We start from the raw sequence: 15746 nt of genomic DNA on the forward strand, positions 1-15746 counted from the left end.
GGGGAGGCAGGGCCTGTGTCCCAGGCTCCACTCTCCCAGCTGTCCAGGCAGCGGCCTGGCACACGGAGGGAGGGAGAGGCCAGGCAGGGCGGGGGTGGGGCATGGCAGGCTCCGGGTACCAGCCCCGTCCACGCCCTGCCCTCTCTGGGCTTTGCATACGTGGCCTCATCCACCCACTGTGGGCGGGGCTGGCAGGAGGCCCCTTTCACGGAGGAAACTGAGGCTCTGGGTCTCAAGGCAGAGCGGGGTGCTTTGAGCAGTGCCCGGGGCCGGCGGCCCCAGTGTGGACTGGACCCTGCCCCCAATGCCCAGACTTAGCACTATGGACCTTGTTTGACCACCTCACCTGGTCCATTCATGAGGGCGCTGACCCTGCAGGATAGAGGCCACTAGAGTCACTAGAAAACGCAGCTGTTTATGTACAAATGCATGTGATTCATGGTGGGAATGCCCGCGCTCCACTGGCGGCCCTGGGCAAAGGTTCTGTGCAGCTGGCCTGCGCAGCCCCCGGACCCATGTGGGGCACACCCCCGGGTGGGTGGGGGCTTTCCAGGGCTCCCCATGGCTGGAGGGTGTGTGGAGCTGCAGTGTCCCTTCTCTCTCGGGCCCAAGGGGGCCATGCAAGGCCCAGCTGAGTCACCTGCCCCCACCAGCCTGTGTGGACCCCACCCGCCAGTAGTGCCTGAGGCTCCAGGCCTCTCAGAGCCAGGCTGCCCAGCTCTGTCCTGGCCATCGTTCCCCGCAGATGGGACCTGTCCATCCAGGGAGGCCATGCTGGCTCCCTGTCCCCTGGTGGCCACCTAAGCTGGTGGTCAGGGGAGCCCAGCCAGTCCGGTGCTCGTCAGGTCAGCTCGAGTGCTCTCCCCTGGGACTGTGGGCCCGCCGGCGGGAGGGAGGATGGGAAGTGGGCTCGAAGGGCCTGGCAGGAGGTTTCCCCGGAGAGGCTTGACCTTTGGCAATAGGGTTGGTGGGTGAGGGGCCCTGTCCTTTCCCAGAGGCCTGGGCCGTCCGTCCCCAGCCAGGTGTCCAGTGACCCCGAGGCCATCCCTCCTACAGCTCCTCCTCGGGGATCAGCATCCTCTTCTCCAGGTTACGGCTCTTCTTGCCCCCACCAGGGCCACCGGCCACACTGGGGTGGGTGTCGGGCGAGGGGTGCCTGCCCTTGCCGGGCCCCAGGGCCTCGTGCGTGGCCTGCTGCGTGTAGTGCTGGTAGGCAGGGGAGAAGTTGTGGATCGCGTCCTGCACGATGTCCTGAGGGCTTATGGTCTCCTTGAGGCCGCTGGAGATGCTCTGCATGGGAGCTGTGGGGGCTGGGGGCGAGCAGCACGTGGGCGGGGGCCTCCCTGGACCCCTCCTCTCCCGCTCATACACCCAGCCCTGGAGACACAGCCCTGCTCCCTGCCAGCCTCGGGGCTGCCCAGGGCTAGGCTCTTGCGTCTCTAGGTCCTGGCCTCGGCCAGCAGAGGGTGACTCCTGGGACCCCTGAATCCCAGCCCAGCTCATCCACCCTTGGCTATCCCAGCCCAGAGCCCCTGCCAGGGGCCATAGAGGGAGATCCCTTGGCTGGTTCCCATCTTCTCTCCAGCCTGGGGTGAGCCCTTCACGCCCATGGCCACTCCAGGCTCACCAGAGCAGCCACAGGCCATCTCTGCCCAAATGGACACCAGTACCAGCCAGCCCCTAGCTCCTCTCATCAGGCTGGTCCAGACACCTGGGTGGTGGGTGGCACACCCCGGGCTTGGCTGGCACCGACCCCCTATCCCGGCAAGGTCCTTGGGGCCCAAAGGTCCGGTCCAGCCCAGCTCACTGAGTGCTCAGAGCTGCCTGCCCGCCAGCTCCTGCTGCCAGCCTGCCTGGTCTCTTCCCTGAGACCAGATGCAGACAAGGTACCTGTCTGCGGCTCGGGCCTCCTGTGGGGATGTCTCCCTGTCCATCGAGGTGACAATCCCCAGGCCCATGTGCAGGACGGGGACAGAGATGCAGTGCTGAGGGCGCCCAGAGGAGGCAGGGCTGGCCATGCCCCAGCGCAGGCCCTTGGCTGCGATGCCCCAGGTACGGCACCCCCCACCTCCCAGCTGGCAGGGCCGGGCGTACCTGGCAAGTTCTCTTTCTTCTCCGAGTACACCTGGCAGGTGAAGGCATAGCGCAGGGCAATGGAGGCAAAGAGCATCTCGATGCAGATGATGAAATTCTGGTAGCCAGCGGCCACCGTGCCGGCTCCCACCTTGCTCCCGTCGATGACCTGGACCTCAGGGATGGCCCCACACCTCTCCAGGATGGCCAGCAGCATCCCTGGGGGATGGTGACCGCCACTCAGGCACCCACCCCAGACAGGGGGCTGGACTGGAATGAGCCCAGCCAAAAATCCCTCCGAGGCTGGCCTCACGGGCTTGGCGGGGGTCTGCAGGGGAGGAGGAGCTTCAGGCCCCGGCAGATGCTCCTCCGGCCAGCCGTGGGACAGCCTGTCCACACGGTCCCATTTCGGGGAGGGGGAGGCTAAGGTTCAGAGTGGCCGGGTGCCTCCAAAGCTGGGGTCTTGGTACAGAAGCTCCCCAAGTGCCCGCCCTGACCTCTCCACCCCTAGAGTGGACCTGGGGCCCACACTTTGCATCCTCCTCTGCAAAGTGGGGGCTGGGAGTGCCCACAGCCTAGCTCAGGGCCTGGAGAGGAGGACAGGGTCCCACGGCCCCTCTGCGTGTCGGCTCCACCCACAACGGGCTGGACCCACGTCGCGGGGAGCTCGCCATTTCCCCTGCACCCAGGAGCTTTATGGCTTCCAGCTGAGAGAATTGACTCATGCTACAGCTGGGGAAACTGAGGCAGGGCCTGAGGGTGCCCAAGGATTTGGGGGTGGGGGTGGGGTTTGAACCAGGCTCTCCGGGCTCCAGCCCCTGCCTCACAGCCCCACACACCCTGCCAGAAAGAGAGGAAGATGACGGCCTTGATGGTGAGGAACTTGAGGACAGGCTCAAAGGGCCGCAGGAGCTCCCTGGTGGCGAAGTAGAAAAGGAACAGTGCGTAGAGGGCCAGGCTGACGGAGACGTTGTAGATGAGGGTGACATAGAGGTAGCCGCTGTGGATACTGGGACAAGAGCAGGTGAGGGGGTCAGACGGGTCCCGTGCCCCCCTGTGCCCTCCCCACCTGTGTCAGCTGTGCTATTGGCCTCTCTCCCCCGCCCCACCCGGAGCCTGGGCACCAGCTGCGACCCAGATGCAGACCGTCCCTCCAGGGCGGGCGGACGGCACCTGAGGGGAGCGGCCGAGGAGCTGGGGGGACGCCGGCAGGGGGGCCTTGCAGGGAGTCTCAACACAGCGGGAAGGATGTGGCCCTCTTGCCCCCGCACCCTCCCGGGCACAGCCTGAAGGAATTGGCCTCTATGCTGTGACACACAGGTGTGCTTGTGCCCGTGCGTCAGCATACGTGTGCGTGTGCGTGTGATCATGTGTGTGCGTGCACGTGTGCATGTTTTATGTGCATGAGCCTGTGAGTGCGTGGGGGAGTCCGTGTGTGTGAGCATGTGTGCACGTGTGTGTGAGTGTCCGCACACATGTGAGCATGGGTGTGCATGCATGTGTGGTGTGTGCCGGTGGCCCTAGCTCCTTCCAGATGGTGCCAGCTCCCCTGACGCTATGTGCACGGGCGGAGCTGGGCTTGCTTGGTGAGTGCCCTTAAATCCCGTTTTGTTTTCCTTAGGGGGAGAGTTGGGGGGCCCCCAGGGCACACGCGAGACAAGGGCCACTCCTCTGGATCTGTTTGCCTGGGGCTTGCCCAGGTAGTTTCCCCGAGAGGAGGGGAGGCCTGTCCCCACATCTGGAGGACTTGGGATGTGCTGAGCCCTCCTCCCCACCCCCTCCCTGCCTCCCCCCTCCGCCCCACCGGCATCACCCCGGCCTTACTTGAAGTCCCCATCGTGGTATTTGCCAAACGCCTGCAGGATGATGGTGACCAAGGCCATGATGGGTTTCACGACGCAGAACTGCAGCGTGGCCTGGGACGGGGGAGGGCGTGAGGGGGATCCACACGCCCACGGGCCCGGGAGTGGGGGACGGCGGCAGCTGGGCACACTGGGCAGCAAGGGCTTGGAAGGGCAGGGCCGGGTGACGCCCACCCCAGCTCACCTGCTTGCAGAAGCGCAGGAACCCGATGGAGTAGGACCTGCCGCGCAGGCAGCAGGTGCCGTAGAAGCAGCTGGACCTAGGGGGCAGCAGTCCTGAGGGGGGCTCAGAGGGACCTGCCCAGACCGGCGGCTGCCCTGGGCGGGGAGGGCCCTCTGGGCTCCAGGGTGAGAGCTTACCGAATGGGCTTTCCCCGGATCTCAGCCATGATGGCACTCTCGCCCCCGAGGTACTGGAAACAGAGGCTCAGGAAGCTGTAAATGACAAAGGCTGCCAGCAGGGGCGGGGTGAGCAGCTGTGAGCCTGGGGTGTCTGCAGGGGCTCCCCCCCACCGCCTGCACGAAGGTTCCCTGACCCCCTGCATTTGACCCACACAGGACATATGGTGCCCATTTCCCGGAGGCCAAGCTGAAGCTCAGTCACACAGCAAGACCTGCCTCTCGGGGACTCCCAGCCCCCCCGGCTCTGGGACCATATGCATCCTGGGTGTCCCCAGTGGGGCGGGGGGCCTGCAGGAGTCTCTGCTACTCTGAGGCCCCCCACCCCATCTAGGACCCCCCATTTCCCCCATCCAGGCTCCGGGCAGGCCCAGCTGCAGCCCCCTCACCTTGGGGGCCTGGCTCACCCTTAGCGTCCCTAACCCTGGTTGTTGGTGTCCTCCCCCCAGGGGCCTCGCTAAGCGGACTCAGGCCTGGAGGGTGGGTGCCGGGGCGGACAGTGGGAGCCTTACTCAGCTGCAGCATGCTGCCCAGTCTCGGGACCCCCTGGAGCCTGGGGCCCGGGCGCTCACCCTCATAGCAATCCCGCACGGAGTCGAAGTAGATATAGCGCTGGTGGGCCCCCAGGAGGAGGAGGCTGAGCCAGGAGTCGAAGGCATAGATAGGCACAATGAAGAGGAGGCGGATGATGTAGCGCTGCTCGTTGGGGACTGTGTAGGAGCGCAGGTGCAGGTAGATCTGGGCGAAGGGAGCAAGGGCGGCCTATGGGGACGGGCCACCTGCCACCCCGCTGGGTGGGCCAGCCCGTGAGAAGGAGGGCCACTGAGAAGAGGAGCCCTCCGCAGTGGAACGCTCATTCACTCCTGCACTTGCTCATTCATTCATGTATTCATTCATTCAAGGAAACTCTCCCGAGTGGGTATGTACATTCCAGAAGGCAGTCTGGCATTTCAACTGGGGGCGTTCAAAGGGCCGATTCCCTCTGACCCCTTCTAAGGATTGATCCCATGGAGTTTGTGTACGAGGATGTCCATCATGCGAGACGCAGTGGGACCCCGGGCGTGGCGGCGGGCAGGGCTGATCCCACTGGTGCCACCTCGCGGAGGGGTATCATGCAGCCAGTAAAAAGGGTGCCCCGGAGCGGGGAAGTGCTCTGACGGAGCACGACAGGTAAACATCGAGAAGACAAACCAAGTCGGACCCCAAGTGTGTTGAAAATCATGGTAAAAACGAAAGGAAAGATGTCACCCTCTCGCCCCTGAATGATAGGAAAATATGGGCGATTACAGGTCGTCTGTAAACCTCTCTAGATTTTCCACGTTTTCTATGAGGACACGAAAAACAGTGACAAGGTCTTTAGGAGGAAGAGGCACCAGGGAGCCGGGTGCCCAGGTGGCTGGCTGTGGTCCCACAGCACCTCTGAAAGGCTTCCTGGAGGAGGCGGCTGAGCAGAGGTGGAGAGAGAGTGGGCGAAGGGCAGGCTGAGCGAGGCCAGCCGGCACCCAGCTTCCAGGACACAGCACAGGGAGTGGCGGGGGCGGCTGGCGCCAGGGACGGGCTCCTTATCAACTGCTCACTCCCCAGCAGGTGCAGTGGGAAGGGCACAGCGTGACCAGACACCAGGAGGCCTGAATTCCGCTCCTCGTGCTGGCTCTGCCTGGCTGGGTGGCTTTGGGAAGCCGCTGTCCTCTCTGGTCTTGGTTTCCTGTCCTTAAAGCAAGGGGTTGGGTTCCTTTCTGTCCCCTTGGGCTCTGAATGGGTGCAGAGTCTGGGACCAGGGTGGGGCCCGGGAGTTGTAGCCCGTGCAGGCCATGGGGCCCCAGGAAGCACAGACACACATGCATAGCTGGTCCCCAGAATTACAGAAGGTCGGGACTAGACAGAGGGGGACCCTGGGGCCACGACTATACCCAGGACTGGGATGGCCCCCACCCAGGACTCTGGGTGCCTGCCCCCTTGCTGCCCCTTGTCCTATAAATCGCAGCCTACGGCAGACCTAAAACCGTCCCACCACCAGAGAGTAGGGCATGGCTTCCAGGCCAATGCAAACCACCCACCTGTCCAGCCTACGTGTTGATCCCCGAAGGCAGCTTGGCAAGACTCAGCGCAAACACTGCCTCCTCCAGGCAGTCCTCCCTGACAGCCCCCACTGGAAGTGCCCGCCTCCTCCTGCGGCTCTCAGCTGCCCCGTACTCCACCTGGCCCATCCTTACACACCTGTCCACCTTCTGTTCTGGTTCTTCGAAGCACTTGGCAGGCGGCCTTGAGAGGGGCCTCTACTCATACACCCGTGCCTGCCAGTCTCCTGACTGCCCCCTGCCCCGGGCTCACCCAGCCGCCACATTCCCTAGGTTGGTGCCTGGCTCTGCTCACAGCTCCTGCCTCAACAGCCTTCCTTGGCTCCCCAGCACCCCCAGGGCTGAAGGCCAAGCTCCTGCACGGGTGTCCAAACCCCTCTTCCGTGTCCTCTCCCGGGCCTGCACATGAGCTCCTGCCCCAGGCCCCCGCTCTCGCCTCTCCGGGTGGGCAATCCTCCCTGTGCTTCTGGTGTAACCGAGAAGCCTCAGGACCTCAGCTGCCCACCCCCTGTGCCCGGGCACTCCCTCCTGCTCCTGCTCCCTGACTCCCCCTGGCTGCTGGGCCTGGTGGTCGGTCTGGGGGGCTGCCTAGTCTCCGGGCTTGGGCAGGTATCTTCCTCACGGGGTGGGGGGCGGGCAGCCCCTCCTGGAGGCCTGTCCCCGCAGCCACGCTCTGACCTGGCTCCGGGCTCTTGGCTCCCTCCAGAACGAACCCTCAGCCCTCACCCGCCTGCATGGGGACACCGCGTCTCAGGAAGGGAACGGACCTTTCCCCTCCCGGCCACGTGGGCCTGGGAAAGACCGCCGGCCTCTCGTGGCCTCAGTGTTCTCATCTGTGAAATGGGACAACACTGATGACCTCCGTGAATGGGGTAAGAGGCTGACCAAATGCTCCGGGGGAAGGGCCTGGCGCCCGGTGGCGCTCAGTGCTCTGCCCTCTGCCTGGCAGGGACCTCCCGTCTTCGGGCCTAGTTCCCACACGCCACGCTCTGGAGATGGCCCCTCCCCTGCCTGACCTGTGCCCTGGGCTGATGCCGCCTCCGAGAGCCCGGACACTGCTGCTCTGTCCAGCCGGACCTCTGACACCTGCCCCGAGGTCGTCGCTGGAGTTCCCATCATCCCAGCAAGGCCGGCCAGGGCCACGTCCCGTGGGGAGCAGGGTCCTGAGGGAGGTGCAGAGGGAAAGGCTTACCTGGTGGCAGGTGAGCACCAGGGCAGTCCACACGAAGATGCCCGAGACGCCGCGGGCCAGGGCGGTGGTGAGGAAGAGCCGGGAGGCAGCCTGGGAGCCGTTCGCCACTCGGTCCATCTGTGGCCCGGTGGGCACGGTTGACATGGCCGGCGGGGAGCTGGGCTGTGGCCAGGTTGTCCACACCAGGGGGGCGCCGGCCGTTCCCAGGAGCCCTGAGGTGTTAGCCATCTGCAGAGGCGAGGGGAGGACACGGCCGGGGAGGAGTGAGGGCAAAGGTGCTCCCGGATGGCTGGAAGCAGCCCCAGTGTCAGTGACGGGGAGGAGGGAGTGGGGCAGGGAGGCGCCCAGGCTGAGCGGAGCACGGAAGGGGCTCCTCCTCCAGGCCGTGGACGTGCCCAGGGCTGCCCTGGGCATCGGTTACCGTCCCCTCCACGACCACCTCGCCCACTTCCCCTGGGCGCCCTCCATGTGCAAGGACCCAGCGCCAAGGCCCCAGCCTGGGGCTCCCTCCTTCCCCGAGGCTCAGCCACCTGGGCACAGACATGAGCCACCTGCCTGACCTGGGGCGGTCCCCACCTCTGGGCCCCGGGCTTTCTGGGAACCCACATTTTAGGGGCCAAAGATATCCGAGGAAGTGGGGGAGCCCCTTTGCTCTGCCTGCTCGAGGTGGCGTCCCGGCACCTGGCCAGACTGGCACTGCCGGTGGCAGCAGATGGCGTCGGGGGAGTGCAGCCTGCCCCCCCCCACCACAACTGGCTCCCTGGGACCTGCCCGGCCGCCTGGGTGCCCAGCTTTGCTACGGGGCCCTTGGCTGCCCAGAGCCCACTCGCTAGCCTTGAGTACCTGTGCTTCAGCCGCTGGCCAACCTGCTGGGGCGCCAGGACCCTCTCCTCCCGCGCTTGAGGCCCTGGCCCGGCCTCCCCAACTCTCTCCAGCCTTGGTCACTGGCCCAGCACCTACCTCTCTGGCAGGAAGCTCCCAGCCCAGCCCTGGGAGGCCCGGCCTCCAGGGAAGCCTTGCTGATCATTCGTGTGGCCACGTGGTCGCCACTGGCAGCCCCGGCGGGGGTGGAGCAAGGCCACTATCTGGAGGCCGTACCAGGCCCAGGGAGGGGCAGCCACTGCCTCACTCTGGGGTGGCCCACCTGAGCTCCCGGCTGTGGGGAGGGGCTGAGGAGGAGGGGAGGAGCCGAGGGCTGTCCCCTCCCGCCTGTGGACACTCTATCCCTCCTGGGCAGCTTACTCAGCAGCAGCTGGCTCCCAGGAACCTGCTGGCCGCCAGGTGCCCTCGCCTGCCCGTGCCAGACGGCCCGGCAGCTGCCGCCTGGGCCCGAGACAGGTGGGAGGGGTCTGCGGCGGAGCAGGCTGGGCTGGGACTGCACAGTCGGTCTGGGTTTCCCTTTGGGGTGATGGAAAGTTCTGGAAGGAGATGGAGGTTGTGGCCGTATTAAACACTGCTGAGTTGTTTACTTAGAAATGGGTAAGTTTGCTACAAGAATTTCACCTCAATTTAAAAAGCCTGGTCCCCAGGAGGGACACGGGAAACATTTCTGGCTTTTTGTGGGGAGGGAGTGACAGACAGGGCCCTGAGCCCTGCTCGGGGCCCTCACTCACCTGCCCCACTCGGTCAGGCCTGTGCCAGAGGCCCCTGTGGACAGCGGCTCGGCCCCCTCGGTCTCCTGGACGTGGCGGCAGGGTGGGGCCTCAGCCGGTCTCTTGGCCCTGCTCTGGTTACAAATGGGTTTGTGCCTGACACGGGACCACACGTCCCGGTCCTTCCTGCCAGCTGGCCCTCCCTGCAGCCCTGGGACATCTGGGTCAAGGCCCCTTTTCGGGGCGGGAATGGGGAGCTCGGAAGCTCCTCCCCGTGTCCAGGGTCGCCCTGGGGTACAGGACGGTGCAGGGTGGGGCTGTCAACCCCTGGGACACACCACTCAGCTTCCCCACCCCTCCACCCACATGGTTGCCCACAGGGACAGCAGCTCAGAGGCCTGGAAGGGTGAAGACTCAGATATCAGGACACGGACGGGGCTGGCAGGGACCCACTCGTGCTTCAGGAGGGGAAACTGAGGCCCAGGTCCTTCCGAGGCGGACGCTGTGGATGACTGGGCGTACCGCAGGACACACTGTGGTTGGATGTCAGAAGGACTTCCCTAGCTGGGGTGACCGGGGCCAGATGGACCGTGGGAAAAGACGACATGTTCTGATGCAGCCGGTTGCAGGCCAGGGGGGAGGCCTGGTAGTCTCCCTGTCCCACGGCTCTGTCAGTGGCGACGGGGCTTTGGCACCAGACTGAGCTTGTTTCTGGCACCTGAGAGTCCCTGAGCCCTGGGAAGCTCTTTCTGCTCAAGGCTACCCCCTGCTCTGACGGTGGAGGCCAGGCCACCTCCCTACTGGGGCACTCCATACTGTCCTACCCTGTGTGTTTCTGTCCAGCTGCTGCCTCCAGGAAGGCCTCCAGAGAGCCCTGGCTCTGAAGCCGACCTACTCGAGAAACCCTCACCTGCTGCGGGAAAGGGCTGCTGGGGGCTTTGGCCCCGCCCCTCCCGCCAGCCTGGCCCCGCGTGCATTTAATAAACCCGGGCTCCGCGACCAAGGGAGGCCTCCGCTGTCCCTACCACCCTCTCCTCTGGCTTCCTGGCTGGGTCCCTCCAGAGGAGCCTCAGCCCTCAGCCTTGTCCCTCCACCTGGGGTCTCAGCCACTGTGGCAGGCCCCTCCCCTCTCTGGGCCTCTGCTTTCTTGTCTGTACGGGTGAGTTTGGGGTTCTCTGGCCCCCTTCCCGGGGCACAGCAGGCAAGTCCTTGAAATCCCTGGGGGCCTGGACAGCCCCCTGAGTTGCCTGAGCTCGGGGGAAGGAAGGCCCCCTCCTAGGACCCACACCCGGGAGCAGGACCTCCGCCAGGCGGGGCTGAGCCAGCAGGAGGCCATCGGGGGAGACGCTCAGCTGGGAGAGAGCAGGAGCCGGGCTGTGCTTGTCTGGGCATGCTGGACAGCAGGTGCCTGGGAGGGCCGGGAGAGACTGACTGTTTGGCTGTCTGTGGGCCTCTCTGGCTGAAGGAGACCCCAGCCCCGGTGGCCGCCAGGCGGATGGGGAGTGCCAGGTGACAGAGAGAGGAGGTGACATCTGAGATGGCAGGACAAGGAGTCATGGCCCGCGCCCACTCGGGAGAGGTGGCCAGGCCGGCCAAGCCTGATTCCTGCCCCGGGGGGCTGGACGCTGACCGAGCCCAGTGCAGGACAGACCTGCCCGCCCAGATCTGGGCAGCTGGCACGTCTGACCACTGTTTACAGTGACCAGGTGACTGGACTCCTGCCAGCCCTGGGCTGGGCTCTGGGGTGACTGAGAAGCCGTGGCCTGTGCCCGACCTCAATGCTCTCGGGCCACCGCCTGCCTTTCACCCCGTGGCCTCACGCCCATGGTTCCTCGGCCTCGCTGCTGACATCCAACCTCCCACCTGGCCAGCCCCTTCTCAGCCGGCCGGCCTCCTGGGGACGTCTCTGATGGGCCTGGCCGCTCTCCCACAGGGGACGGTCTCTCCCCTCCCTCCTTTCCTGCCCCGGCCCTCCCAGCAGCTGAGGGCTGTCCCCTCTGGGCCCGCAGAGATGGGGTCGAGGACCATCCCGGCTCCCCGCTGCCCCAGGCCAGCCGTACCAGGTCCTGTCACTCTGCCCTGGGGCCTCCCTGCTGGGCCTCAGGGAGCGGAAGAGAGGCCTTGCCACTGAGCTTCCGTCCTGGCCCACACGATGGCCACTGACTCAACTAATACCCACCATGGCCCCGGGCCTGGAGGTGACTGGACAGGGGCTCACCATTGGCCAAGGGGCCTGGTGCTCAGGCCTCTAAGTCAGACACGTGGGAGAGGGGAGCAGAGAGGGGAGAGGCAGAGGCTGGGCCACAGGGGCCCCCATTCCCCCAGCACTAACCTGCCCGCCTGGATGACAAGTTCCAGCCTGGCCACCCACCATCCTGGGGACTCCGAAGCCATTCCTTCCCTTTCTCTGGGTCCAAGAGGGGCAGGGGCCCGAGGGTCCTTCCAGCCCTAGTTCTGGGGTTCCTCTTGTGGTGGACGAGCAGGGCAGCATTGCCTCCTGGTGGCCAGGACGCCCACTGCTCCCCTGGGATGGGACACGGGGTCCCAGAGCTGGGGAGGAGCCGGGCCCTGGGTTAGACATGTGGGTTGGGACCTAGCCTGGCCACTCACAGTGTCTGTGACCTTCGGCAAATGCTGGGCCTCTCTGAGCCTCAATTTCTACCGGTGATTGGAACCCCCATGCAGAGCTCCAGTCAGAGTCGGGGCTTGGGAGGCACTGGCCTCCCTGTCACCTGTTCCTCTTAAAGGTGGCTGCAGGCTGCTGCAGCCCGAGAGAGCTCGGGCCCCAGCTATCTTGGCTGGCCTAGCGTCCCGCCAGGCAGGTGTCCCGCAAGTGGACTTCTCTCAACTTCTAGGCCACAGAGCAGACCACCCGGCCTGCGCGGTCAGCCCAGAGGGACTTTACTCCCTTCTTCCCACACGCCGCCATCCTCTCTGTCCTGCCCATGCCTGGCCCATGTCCCCCCGCCGACCTGTGGCCTCAGTCCTCAGAGAACACGTGTGTGCCCAGGGCCTGTCTGTACCTGCCCTTCACCCCGGAGTGAGCCGCCAGCCCTAGGGGAGACCCTGCCACGTGGGGCTGGGCGGGGCGCTGACCTGGGCCTGGCCTGAGACCCTTTTTGGTTACAGCTGGCATTTGGGGCCTGGCAGGGGGCACGGCCTCTGGGTATGGAGGGGATGGGGGCAGAGGGGCTGTGACTCTCAGAATTCCAAGTTGTGGGTTTTTTCCTCCAGGAGCCCCCACCCTAGTGGGGTGCATGGAGCCCCAGCCTGGACACCACACACCTCTCGTAGGTGTGTTCACATAGACACATGCACACACACGTGCACACACACATGCACATGTGCATACATGTACATGTACACATGCACGCACACAGCTCACCTCCCTGGTGGCTCCCTCGGCCGTCCAGCCACGGCCCTTGACCAGGTCTGTCGCAGGCCTTCGGGCCTGAGAAGGGGGCCGGGGGTGTCCACCCTCAGTGGGGTCTCCAGCTTCGGTTGTCCGTCCTCACAGCAGGCTGCTCAGTCCCAGAGCTATTGTTCCTGGGAAGTGCTGGTCTTCCCTAGACTCAGAAAACTCCCTGCCACCCAGCCTGCCCGCCCTGCCAGGCCGGCCCTACCTGCCGGGTGCAGCCCAGGGCACGCCCTCAGCCAGGCCCTGCCCCGATTCAGCGACTAGCCAGCCCCCCCATCCACCACACAGCTGGCCGCAGAGCCTCTGACATCTGGGTACAGGTCTTGTCCGGACCACTGACCAGGTGCGGCTGTGGGTCTTTCATCTCTCTGGCCGTCTGTGTGGCGGGGTCCGATGCCCTCTTCATAAGGTGCAGTGGGGCTTAAATGGGGTGACACACACACACACAAAAAATGGGGTGACACACAGTCCTCCACACCCGGATGCAGCTGTGCATCCTCCTCTCTGCTCACGCGTCTTCTTTTCCTGTCTCCAGTCCCTTTATCCCTCGACTGCCCCGAATCAGGGTGCCAGACGGAGTCTTGGGGGCCTCAACCCACTCGTTATGGGGTGACCACGTGCGGTGGGCCTTTCCTGGGCCAAGAACCACAGTCCTCGGGCGGCGGGGCAGGGATGAGCTCCGTCCACAAAGGAGACTGCGGGGTGCAGGCCCCCAGCCAGCAGAGAGGTGCTGCGACTCGACTCTTGGCTTGTTCCCCCTGTGTGGTCCCAGCCTCGGTTGTCCCATCTGTGAAGTGGGCTCAAGGATCCTCACGCTCCTGGCTGGGGTAGGGGTTGATGGCTGAGGGCAGAGGGTGCATGTCCTGTTTGCTGGCCATGGGCCTGCGACATCCCGCTTGAGGCCTGTGTTTCTGGGTTTCTCTTGCTTGGAGATCCCCCGTCTTTCTCTCAATCTCTCTCCTTCCACCTCCTGCCCCTCCTTCCTTCCAGCTGCCATGTTTCTCCCAGGGCCTCCCCATCCTACCTTCTGTCCAGCCAGGAGCACTCGGCCACGGCCCTTCTCAAGGCCCAGGCATGGGTGGCGGGCGGCCTGGTTCTAGCCATCCCCCCAGAAAGCAGTTCTCAGCTCTCCAGGCCTTCTCTCCTCCACTGCGCGATGGGGCGCATGGCTCCCTCAGCCCGCCTTGCTTGAGACACAGAGCCCGCGCAAGGAGACTGTCGGCCACTGTCCTCACACACACACAGCACCCGGCTGCTCTCGCCTCTGCCCTGGGCTCTCTGGGGACCCGCTGGCGAGACCGTCCTCCTCAGAATGTCCCCAAACTTCGGCTTATTTCTAAAAACTTCTCTCACCTGCCCAGGACTCCAGGGCCTTCCATCTCCTCACAGTCTTCGTGGAATTTACGAGTCCTCCTTTCACCCCCGAGCTGCCCTCATCCCCACACGAGACACGGTTTGTCCTCTGTTCTCTGGCTGCGACGCCAGACGATAAACCCAGGATGACAGAGCGCCTCCCTGCAGTCGTCCTGCATGTCAGTCCGGTTCCTCTGATTTCATCCTCATCGACGGGGCCATCATTCTAGTCGCTTCTCCGGGCGCCCCTCTCCTGATTTCCAATTTCGCTCCAAGGCGCTAAACTCAACAGCCGATGCCAGCTTCCTCGGCTGGTCCCCGTGTGCCGCTGTCTGATTCCATGCGTTATTTGTCATGATTCGGTTCAGGTGGGACCAGGGCTGTGTCAAACCCCCGCATAAGCTGCTCAGGATGCTAACCAAGAGCGGCCGCCCTCTCTGGCTTCTTACCTCCAAGGGCACCCACTCGCCCTTGGCTCTGAGCTGGAGCCGCCTGCCCCTGTCCACTTAGGAAATGGAGAGAGCAGGAGGGAGGGGATCTTAGGGGGCCTCAGCTTGCAGCTCAGCAGAAAATCATGTTGGATGAATCACACCGCGTGGGTCCAGGGACACGGCCTTGAAAGAGGGAAATTCACCCACCCATCCGTGCGGCAGGGGCTGGCGAATGAGCCCGATGTTCGTTATTTACACTCGGCTGTAAATTGCTGGAAGTTCTAATTACAGTTTGATCGCTGGGTAAGCGCCATATGCAGCCTTTCCATCCAAAGGAATAACAATTTCCACAGAGCAGACAGCCCTGCCTGCGGAGATGCCGGCTTTACAGGGCTGTTTATTGGAACATGGATCTGTCCTTCTGAATTATGGCAGCTGGGAGCAGAGCACCGCGGAGAGCGAAGGACCCAGCGCCTTTCCGCACGAATCCCGGGTCGTGATTTATAAGGCAGAGCAGAGCAGCAAGGCGCTGGCTTCAGCGATGGAAGTGTTTAACCTCAGTCTGCCTTTTTTAAGAGTTCCCAGACAGCTTCGGGCAGCTGTAAATAAGTAGCACTTGGAGAAGGTGCTGGGGATCCTGGTTTCAATTATACGTCGGTTCCACCACCACCTTCGGGGCGGGGCAGACAAGGGACAGTTGCAAGTCCAGGGGCCACAGCTCTGTGTTGACATCCTGGGGCCACCTCTGACCACTGGGGCATCTCCGAGTGACTCACTTCGTCTTTCTGAGCCTCAATTTTCTCCTCTGCCCACCTGCCTGTTAAGGGCCATCACAAGGACTGGATCAGATGGTACAGTTGCCGCCTGGTTTGTAGGAAGCCCCACAAAAAGCGCTGAGTCTGGGGCCGGCCCGGTGGCACAGCGGTTAAGTGTGCACGTTCTGCTTCGGTGGCCTGGGGTTCGCAGGTTCGGATCCCGCGTGCGGACATGGCACCACTTGGCAAGCCATGCTGTGGCAGATGTCCCACATATAAAGTAGAGGAAGATGGGCACGGATGTTAGCTCAGGGCCAGTCTTCCTCAGCAAAAAGAAGAGGATTGGCAGCAGTTAGCTCAGGGCTAGTCTTCCTCCAAAAAAAAAATCAACAAGAGCGCTGAGTCAGAACCAGAGAAGGAGCCAATGTATGAAGGTCAGTGAGGGGCCTGGGGGGTGGGTGAACAGCGTGGACTCCAGGACCCTCTGCCCCGGTTCAAACCCCAGCTCTGCCACTTGGGGTCTGCTGTGACTCTCCGTGCCTCATTTCCTCATCCGTAACATGGAGATGATGAGCCTAATGACCTCACCCGGG

At 64.1% G+C, this 15746-nt stretch overlaps 1 protein-coding gene and 1 long non-coding RNA gene across 11 annotated transcripts; one reads left to right on the forward strand and one right to left on the reverse strand.

The window, feature by feature from the left end:
• Nucleotides 1-395: 395 nt before the first annotated feature.
• Nucleotides 396-13981, reverse strand: TMEM184A (transmembrane protein 184A). 10 transcript variants are annotated; one of them, XM_070566125.1, is made up of 10 exons: nucleotides 12582-13111; nucleotides 9218-9330; nucleotides 7605-7832; nucleotides 4907-5072; nucleotides 4296-4386; nucleotides 4120-4195; nucleotides 3898-3989; nucleotides 2913-3082; nucleotides 2095-2292; nucleotides 396-1310 (listed from the first exon to the last, which is right to left on the reverse strand). In XM_070566125.1, exons 3-10 carry the CDS (start codon nucleotides 7830-7832, stop codon nucleotides 1051-1053), a joined length of 1281 nt encoding a protein of 426 aa, XP_070422226.1. In that variant the 5' UTR covers nucleotides 9218-9330; nucleotides 12582-13111; the 3' UTR covers nucleotides 396-1050. The 10 variants fall into 10 exon arrangements, with proteins under 10 accessions (XP_070422226.1, XP_070422227.1, XP_070422229.1 ...); XM_070566126.1 differs by lacking the exon at nucleotides 12582-13111 and adding an exon at nucleotides 8847-9022 and having other exon boundaries at nucleotides 9218-9409; XM_070566128.1 differs by lacking the exon at nucleotides 9218-9330 and having other exon boundaries at nucleotides 2913-2989; nucleotides 12582-13981.
• On the forward strand, nucleotides 8946-15740 carry LOC139074682 (uncharacterized). The gene is made up of 2 exons (XR_011524307.1): nucleotides 8946-9083; nucleotides 13976-15740. It is a non-coding gene; the product is annotated as an uncharacterized lncRNA (long non-coding RNA).
• The last annotated feature ends 6 nt before the right edge of the window (nucleotides 15741-15746 follow it).

This window comes from Equus przewalskii, chromosome 12 (genome assembly GCF_037783145.1).
Source record: "Equus przewalskii isolate Varuska chromosome 12, EquPr2, whole genome shotgun sequence".
NCBI classification, from domain to species: Eukaryota; Metazoa; Chordata; class Mammalia; order Perissodactyla; family Equidae; genus Equus; species Equus przewalskii.